The sequence below is a fragment of the Lampetra planeri genome, chromosome 4, assembly GCF_965212315.1.
Source record: "Lampetra planeri chromosome 4, kcLamPlan1.2.h2, whole genome shotgun sequence".
Lineage (NCBI taxonomy): Eukaryota > Metazoa > Chordata > Hyperoartia > Petromyzontiformes > Petromyzontidae > Lampetra > Lampetra planeri.
In genome coordinates this window covers 31,944,420-31,953,933 of record NC_136110.1, presented here as the reverse complement: position 1 = coordinate 31,953,933, position 9,514 = coordinate 31,944,420, and the positions used below count along the sequence as shown (strand labels likewise).

The following is a 9,514-nucleotide window of genomic DNA, read 5'->3' as shown; positions in this document are numbered from 1 at the left end:
ACCACACACCCCTCCCCCACCACCCACACCTCACCCATCCATCCACACCTCACCCATCCACTAACCCCTCCCCCACCACTCACCCCTCCCCCACCACCCACACCTCACCCATCCATCCACACCTCACCCATCCACTAACCCCTCCCCCACCACTCACCCCTCCCCCACCACCCACACCTCACCCATCCATCCACACCTCACCCATCCACTAACCCCTCCCCCACCACTCACCCCTCCCCCACCACTCACACCTCACCCATCCATCCACACCTCACCCATCCACTAACCCCTCCCCCACCACTCACCCCTCCCCCACCACCCACACCTCACCCATCCATCCACACCTCACCCATCCACTAACCCCTCCCCCACCACTCACCCCTCCCCCACCACTCACACCTCACCCATCCATCCACACCTCACCCATCCACTAACCCCTCCCCCACCACTCACCCCTCCCCCACCACTCACACCTCACCCATCCATCCACACCTCACCCATCCACTAACCCCTCCCCCACCACTCACCCCTCCCCCATCACCCACACCTCACCCATCCATCCACACCTCACCCATCCACTAACCCCTCCCCCACCACTCACCCCTCCCCCACCACTCACACCTCACCCATCCATCCACACCTCACCCATCCACTAACCCCTCCCCCACCACTCACCCCTCCCCCACCACTCACACCTCACCCATCCATCCACACCTCACCCATCCATCCACACCTCACCCATCCACTAACCCCTCCCCCACCACACACCCCTCCCCCACCACCCACACCTCACCCATCCATCCACACCTCACCCATCCACTAACCCCTCCCCCACCACTCACCCCTCCCCCACCACTCACACCTCACCCATCCATCCACACCTCACCCATCCACTAACCCCTCCCCCACCACACACCCCTCCCCCACCACTCACCCCTCCCCCACCACCCACACCTCACCCATCCATCCACACCTCACCCATCCACTAATCCCTCCCCCACCACTCACCCCTCCCCCACCACTCACACCTCACCCATCCATCCACACCTCACCCATCCACTAACCCCTCCCCCACCACACACCCCTCCCCCACCACCCACACCTCACCCATCCCACCCACACCGCACACGCAACACTGCACACACAAAGATAAAGATCCCCCATATAGACACGTAGAAAGTAGGGCAAGTGCTGTTAGCGAGCACCTATTAAAGCCAACACGTCACACGAGTGGGCGGTATGGCCACGCACACTGCCGGTACTTGTCACACCGCACGAGGTACTCATTTAAGGCCGAGTAGACCTGGCGGATGCCCAGGACCGGATCAGATATTGCTTGGTACTGATGCTATCGGCTTCTCAAATATAAACATACAGCACACACACCCACCCACCCCCGATACACACCTACACACATTCTTGGACAAAGACAAAGGTCCCCCTTATAGCCTTCGGGGCAAGTACTGTTAGCGAGCGCCTATTAAGGCTCGCATTGTTCACAAAGGAGTGGGTGGTCAGAACCACGCCCACCCGCCTTTGTCTCCTCAAAGCTGGTGATTACCCACCGCGCCAGAGACTCGTTTTAAGGCTGGTCCAGATAATAATCGTCCTTGGTGTTGGCGTGATCGGGAATCAAAATCGGAGCGCGCTGATCGCTCCACCACCGCTCCCCACACACGACAAAAACAGCCGCCATTCTCCACGAAGTAGCGGTGATGTCACTACAGTGGTTGTGCCCGGCTAGGTGCACTTTGAGGCCACGTGACGTGTCGAAGACTCTCCGGCAGGCGGCTACGGATCAGACCCAGCAGGTGCCATGAGGTGACTGACTAAGACGACTGGCAGATGCACCAACTGTACCCCCAAATGTGCCAACTCGCTGCGTTTTAACCGCCCCGCGCTCCGCTCGTTGTTGTGACCGTCGCTCTTCTGCCCTCCGCTGTTGTTGTTGGAGGGCGACTGCCTCCAACTGCCCAGCAGCAGCAGCAGCGTCCTTCACGAACCTCCGTACACACACACACATTCCTCACCACACACACACACGCACCCAATTATCGACACACATTATTCCAGACGGACACATAGGCAAGCGCCACCTCCACAGCTTTAACAGACTGTTGGGGTAAATGCTGTTTGCGAGCGCCTATTAAGGGCGGTAGGGCGCACTACTAGGGAGTGTTGTGGGTTAGCACAACACCCGGACGCCTTTGTTTCTCCCCCGTCGTGATGCTTCGCGTTTCTGTTTCAATCAGAGAACCGCTGGCGAATAAAAACTCGCAACATTTGCGTCGCTGACAAAAATCTGACTTTTTGATGGTTTATTCTGAAAAGTTTTTTTTTATTATTAAATGTATAACGTGCACATTACATTGGCGGCGCCTGCAACATAAAAAAAAACATGACGACGATTTTCCACTGCGAAGCAAAATCCGACTCGGGTTGGGTATAAAACACATCACACACACGACACACACGACACACACACGACGCACACACACACACGACACACACACGGCGCAACACAATCGTCAACAACAACAAGGCGTCTGTGTGTTATGGCATTAAGAGAAGACAAATCAATCATCAGCAACGATTCGGCAACGGCACTTAATTTACGTGTCGTGGTTAGGCATCTCAATCCCTGCCTAAATTAAAACTAAAACTATAAACGATGTTTGTTTTACCGGGTAAGGCCCACTGAGCCACGTAGCTCATTTTTTTCAGAAGCGACCTGGCCACAAGTGAAGTGGCTTATCGTCACGTTGACATTTATAGCAGGCGAGTACTCGAAAGGCGTGCTTCTAAATGTGGAGGGAATCAAATCCACGCGACCACAGGAGAGGGAGAGAAATGCAAACTCCAAATATACAGCAGCAGCAGCAGGCGTCAGTGTCGGAATAGAACCCACGACCTCCTGCATACCAGGCGAGGTAGTTAACATCTCCTAGCCACCAGGGCGTCTGCCCTTTGGATCCCAGGTCCCCCTTGCAGTGAGCGTATGTCTCAAAAGGGGATCTCACCTGGCTGAATAAGGGACGTTGAATTGAATCGGAACAACCGGCATAAAACGATACAGACCTGAAATAGTTTGCTGAGAAAGTTGATAGGAAACTACAAAGACTCCGCATGTAGCCTCAACAGACTTTTGGGGCACGAGGGGGTGGATGGCCAACACCACGCCCGGCCGCCTTTGTCTCTGCAGTGGCGATGCTCACACACCGCACCAGCTACTCATTCGAGGCTGAATCAACCTAGGGGAGGCCCAGGACCGGTTGAAATGATCGTCACCGATGTTGGCCGAGAGCGGGAAACGAACTCGGGGTGCTAACCACTGCGCCACCGCTCCCCACGAGGATCCACACGAGCATTCATACCGTATAAACACCCACATACATTTATACACACAGAAAAACATGTAAGACAAAGATCCCCCGTGTAGCCGACACAGCCTGTTGAGGCAAGTTCTGTTCGCGAGCACCTTCTCGATGGCAGTGGTGTGGCCAACACCAATCCCAGGCCGCCTTTGTCTCCCCTATTTCTGACGCTTAAACACGACTCCGGGTACCCATGTAAGGCTGAGTCGACCTAGGGGAGGCCCGAGGACCGGTTCAGTTATCACTCACCAACTGATATCATATTAATCGAACACAGACGTCAGATCGCCAGACACTGGACACATCTCCCTCTGTGTGCCCTTCGGGCCTTAATAGGTGCTCGCAGACTGCCCTTGCGCCGACAGCGCGTGTGGGCTACACGGGGGACATCTGTGTAGCGGAGTGACAGTGAAGAATATGTCCATGGGGAGGGGCAGTGGAATTCACAGTGACCTCAGTCCCTCTACAGTGAACATGAAGGCCGTGTCAAGGTGGTGAGGTGGAGGGGGGGCAGGAGGCTGATTGTCCACGAGTCCTCCATGCTGCCCTCGGCTCTGCAAGCTACACCCTCCTCCCCCCTCCCTCTTTTTGGGGTCCCATCACCACCAACATTATCATTTTCATGGTCGTCTTCATCGTCGTCATCATCGTCGTCACCAGCTGCATCTTCACGGGAGGATTGAGGAGCAGGCGTGAGCCTCTTCCTCGCTGGCATCTTCATCATGTCGTTCACCACCATTGTCACCATCATCATCATCATCACCACCACCGACTCCATAACCACAGGCACCACCACCATCATCATCATCACAACCACCATCATTGTCACCGCCGTCATCTTCACGAGGGGATGAGAATCAGGGCTGACCGTCTTGATCACGAACATCGCCAACAACATCACCAACAACATCACCAACAACATCACCAACATCACCACCATCATCATCCCTGAGAGAGTCAGAGCGGCAGCAGTCAAGCAGCTCATGACCCCTGCGGGAGGGGGGGGCAGTGGGGGGTTGGGGGTCAGTGTGGGAGTGGGGGGCAGTGTGGGGTGGGGGGTCAGTGTGGGGGTGGGGGTCAGTGTGGGGTGGGGGGTCAGTGGGGGTGGGGGTCAGTGGGGTGGGGGGGCAGTGGGGGGTTGGGGGTCAGTGTGGGGGTGGGGGGTCAGTGTGGGGGTGGGGGGCAGTGTGGGGTGGGGGGTCAGTGTGGGGGTGGGGGTCAGTGTGGGGTGGGGGGTCAGTGGGGGTGGGGGTCAGTGGGGTGGGGGGGCAGTGGGGGGTTGGGGGTCAGTGTGGGGGTGGGGGGTCAGTGTGGGGGTGGGGGGCAGTGTGGGGTGGGGGGGTCAGTGTGGGGGTGGGGGGTCAGTGTGGGGTGGGGGGTCAGTGGGGGTGGGGGTCAGTGGGGTGGGGGGGCAGTGGGGGGTTGGGGGTCAGTGTGGGGGTGGGGGGTCAGTGTGGGGGTGGGGGGCAGTGTGGGGTGGGGGGTCAGTGTGGGGGTGGGGGTCAGTGTGGGGTGGGGGGTCAGTGGGGGTGGGGGTCAGTAGGGGTGGGGGTCAGTGTGGGGTGGGGGGTCAGTGGGGGTGGGGGTCAGTGGGGTGGGGGGTCAGTGTGGGGTTGGGGGTCAGTGTGGGGTGGGGGTCAGTGTGGGGTGGGGGGCAGTGTGGGGTGGGGGGTCAGTGTGGGGTGGGGGGCAGTGTGGGGTGGGGGTCAGTGTGGGGTGGGGGTCAGTGTGGGGTGGGGGGCAGTGTGGGGTGGGGGTCAGTGTGGGGTCGCTCGCTCAGCTCCCGCACGCGGGCCGCGCAGCGCGTGGAGCCGCGCGCGGAGTCGCCCTCGCTCGGCTCGCAGGCGGCGCTCACGAGCGCCCAACTCGCGCGCCGTCTCGGCCGCCCGCTCCAGGATGTGCACCTTGGCGGCGCGGGCCGCGAGCTCGGGCAGCTGGGCCCGCAGCGCCGCGAAGCTCAGCCGCAGGTCGTCGCGGCGCCTCCGCTCCAGGATGTTGTGCGCGCGCCGTCTCTCGCACGGCTCGTCCGAGTCGGAGGCGGCGCCCGGGGACCCGCCCGAGGCGGCGCGGGCCCCGGGCTCCGTGTCCCCGTGCGGGGCCGCCGGCCTGCGGGGCCGCGGGGCGCCCCTCGGGCCTTCGCGCGGGGAGGCCGCCGCGTAGTTGTGCTGCTGGCGGTGCAGGGATGACGAGGTGGACGAGGTGGGGAGAGCGGGGCGGTGCCGAGCTCCGGTCGGTCGAGGCGCACGCACCGTGACTACGTCGATCTCCTCCTCCTCCTCTCCCTCCTCCTCCTCGTTGTCCTCGTCAGCATCGTCATCGTCATCGCCGTCGTTGCCCTCGCGTCCCCCTCCCTCGCTGTCTGTGGTGGAGCGGGGAGAGCAGCAGGGGATGAGCACCACCAGCCCCCCACCCCCCAATTCACCCGGCTCTGCCGCACCCAGTCCTCACAGCCCCCCACTCACTCACCCCCACGGGAATCCAGACCCCCACTTACCCACCTCCCCCTAAACACGGCCACCTCACTCGCCAAGCTTCCCACTCATCTAACCTCCCCAACTCACCCTGGCCCCCCTACTCACTCAATATCCCCACTCACCAGGACCCCCCCCCCGACTCACCCAACCTCCCCCTCCCCGCCACCACTCACCCAGCCCTCCTCCCCCACTCACCCCACTCCCCCCAACTCACCAGATTCGCTACTCAAGTCGCTCTCGCCCTCCGACGCCGTCTTCCTCCTCCCGCGCCTCTCGCGGTGGGGAGACGCGGGGCCCCGGCTCCACTGCTGCTGTGGCGGCACCCCGCCGAGGAGGAGCTCCGCTCCGGGGGCCCCTCCCCCCTGCAGCTGCTCACCCCCCGCATCGCCCCCCCCGGACGCCGCCCTGAGCACGCAGCTGTCCCACAGCGCGGCGAGGCGCTCCGAAACGAACGCCTCCAGCCGCCACTTGGCAGCCCCGCCGCTCCACATGCAGTCTCGCAAAACCACGGGGGGACGGCCCCCCGCTTTCTCCCCCAGCTCCTCGGCCTGCTCCTCGCACCCCCACGTTGTATCCACGAGCCCCCCCCACGCCTCCTCCACCTCATGCTCATCCAGCTGCTGCTGCTGCTGATGGCGATGCTGCTGCTGGTGCTGGTGATGCGAGGAGTCTCGGCTGGGGGAGCGCGGAGGAGTTGGCAGCAGCTGGAACTTGTCCCAGATGTCATCGCTCAGCGCCGTGCTCTGATGCTGCTGCTGGAGGGGGCCCCCCGCGAGGGAGCCCCCCATCTCGGGGTCCCAGCAGAAGAAGGAGGAGCAGGCGGAGAGGTCGTGGGTGGACATGGCGGGCCGCTCCGACCTCCCTCCACGCGCGTCCTGCGGGGTGATGGACGGTGGCGATGGGGGGGGGGTGGTGGTGGTGAATGGAAGGGGTGATCGTGGGTGGTGGTGATGGAGGTGGTCGTAGTGGGTGGTGATGGTGGGTGGTGGTGGTGAATGGAAGGGGTGATCGTGGGTGGTGGTGATGGAGGTGGTCGTAGTGGGTGGTGATGGTGGGTGGTGGTGGTGATGGAGGTGGTCGTAGTGGGTGGTGGTGGTGATGGATTACATGAGCACATGGCCACACGTCACACCTCGGATTAACACGGTTGGCTACGTACGGTACGAAAAAAGTTCAACAACCACGCATGCGTCACGTTATGGAGTGGTGGGACGTGCCCACGCCATCCACACGCTACTGCGTGTTGACATTCCCACACACTCTCTATACATCGCACCAGCCACCCGGTACTGATTTGAGGCTGAGTCGACCTAGGGGAGGCCCAGAACCGGTTCAGAAAATCGTCACCGGTGTTGGTGGCCGTGAGCAGGAATCGAACTCGGGTCACCGGGTTCGTAGCAAAGCGAGAGAACCGCGGCACAACAATACAAATATCCCCCGTGTAGCCTTTACAGACTGTAGGGGCAAGTGCTGTTAGCGAGCACCTATGAAGGCCGGAACGGCACACAAGAGGGTGGGTGGTCAGCACCACGCCTGGCCGCCTTTGTCTCCCTACTGGTGCTGCTTACGCACACTACAACAATCGACATTCGCCACTAAGTGGCGGTGATGTCACCACGGCGCTTGTGCCAGGCTATGTGCACTTTAAGGCCACGTGAAGTGTCGAACGCCCGCTGGTAAAAAGGTCACGGGACGGGACAGACCCAGCAGGTGCCATGGGTTGACCGAGATGACTGGCGGGTGCACCACCTGTGTCCCCCCCGACTGTGCCAACTTGCTGTGCTTTATCCGCCCGGCGCTCTGCTCGTTGTTGTGAGCGCACACGACACGCACGGAGACTCACGGCGTTCTCTTCGCGGTGCCTCGTAGCCGGCTCCGATCCTTCAGCTCCGAGCTCCTCCTGCGGGCAGCAGTGGCGGCATCCCCCGCGTCCCGTCGCCACCTGCAGTTTGTGTCGTAGACTTTGTGTGTGTAGACTTTGTGTGTGTGTAGACTTTGTGTGTCTCGTAGACTCTGTTTGTGTGTAGACTTTGTGTGTGTAGACTTTGTGTGTGTGTAGACTGTGTGTCTCGTAGACTTTGTGTGTGTGTAGACTTTGTGTGTGTAGACTTTGTGTGTCTAGTAGACTTTGTGTGTGTTTAGACTTTGTGTGTGTTTAGACTTTGTGTGTGTGTAGACTTTGTGTGTGTAGACTTTGTGTGTCTCGTAGACTTTGTGTGTGTTTAGACTTTGTGTGTGTTTAGACTTTGTGTGTGTGTAGACTGTGTGTGTAAACTTTGTGTGTGTGTAGACGTAATCTGTCTCGTGTTTCTCAGTCTACCTCTGTGGGTCTCTCTCTGCGCGTTTCTCTACGCGTCTATGTATCTCTGTATACGTTTCTGTGTCTCTATGTGGCTATGAATATCCCTGAATCTGTGTGTATTTTTGCATCTCACTGCGTGTATCTTCGTATACGTCCCTGTCCGTCTATGTACGTATGTCTGTCTCGGTGTGTGTATCTCTGTCTCGGTGTGTGTCTCTATCTGTGTGTGTGTCTACGTCTCTCTGCGTGTCTCTATTGAATGAGCGCGCGGGACTCGACGCGACACGGAGCCACGCGCGACCCCGACTGAGCGATCCGACCGGGTGCACGTGGAGGTGAGGGTGGGGGCGAGGGTGGGGGCGAGGGTGGGGGCGAGGGTGGGGGTAAGGGTGGGGGGGCCCCACTCCCGCCCTCCCCCCCGGATCCCTCACCTCAACCCCACTCTCTCCCCCCTCCCCCCCCCTCCATACCATACTGGCGGTTCCGTCTCATTTCACGCAGTGTTCACTCACTAATGCTGCTGGTCACAACTCACTCATCTATTCGCTCTCAACCACCCACTCACTCATCTATTCGCTCACTCACTCAACCACCCACCCCACTCACTCATCTATTCGCTCGCTCACTCACTCACTCTACCACCCACTCACTCAAGCACCCACTCACTCATGTATTCGCTCACTCACCCACTCAACCACCCACCCACTCACTCGTCTATTCGCTCACTCACTCACTCAACCAACCACCCACTCTCTCATCTATTTGCTCAAACACCCACTCTCATTTATTCACTCACGCACTCACTCAACCACCCACCCACTCATCTATTCATTCACTCACTCAACCACCCACTCACTCATCTATTCACTCACTCACTCAACCACCCACTCACTCATCTATTGGCCCAAAGTCGGCACATTGTTGGCTCAGTCGACCACGGGGTACACACAGAGGCAGAGAGACACACAGACAAACACAGAGGCAGAGAGACACACAGACACAGAGAAAGACAGAGACACACACAGACACAAAGGTACAGAGGCAGCCACAGAGACACAAGACGAAGCACTCCCGTATAGCATTTACAGACTTTTGGGGGCAAATGCTTTTAGTTGAGTACGTAGCACCTATGAAGACCAGAACAGCACACGTGGGGGTGGGGTGGCCAGCACCACGCCCGGCCGCCTTTGTCTCCCAAGTGGCGATGTTTACACATCACACCAGACAGAGATCGCCCGTATAACATTTAGAGACTTTTGGGGGCAAGTGCTTTTAGTTGAGTACGTAGCACCTATGAGGACAGAAACAGCACACGTGGGGGGGGGGGGGGGGTGACCAGAGAGAGAGAGTGACACAGACGCTGC

At 59.6% G+C, this 9,514-nt stretch overlaps 1 protein-coding gene across 1 annotated transcript; it reads right to left on the bottom strand.

Moving 5' to 3' along the window:
* Positions 1–5,130: 5,130 nt before the first annotated feature.
* Positions 5,131–7,993, bottom strand: LOC144717961 (N-myc proto-oncogene protein-like). Its single transcript, XM_078593808.1, has 3 exons — positions 7,692–7,993; positions 6,063–6,723; positions 5,131–5,733 (listed from the first exon to the last, which is right to left on the bottom strand). Exons 2-3 carry the CDS (start codon positions 6,688–6,690, stop codon positions 5,132–5,134), a joined length of 1,230 nt encoding a protein of 409 aa, XP_078449934.1. The 5' UTR covers positions 6,691–6,723; positions 7,692–7,993; the 3' UTR covers position 5,131.
* Positions 7,994–9,514: the final 1,521 nt, after the last annotated feature.

What these genes read in the sequence shown, in the direction of transcription:
- LOC144717961 (XM_078593808.1), bottom strand. Translation starts at nt 6,690, where the DNA reads ATGTCCACCCACGACCTCTCCGCCTGCTCCTCCTTCTTCTGCTGGGAC. An exon ending in CGACTTGAGTAGCGAATCTG is followed by an intron (nt 5,734 to 6,062) that starts GTGAGTTGGGGG and finishes GCTCCACCACAG; the next exon opens with ACAGCGAGGGAGGGGGACGC.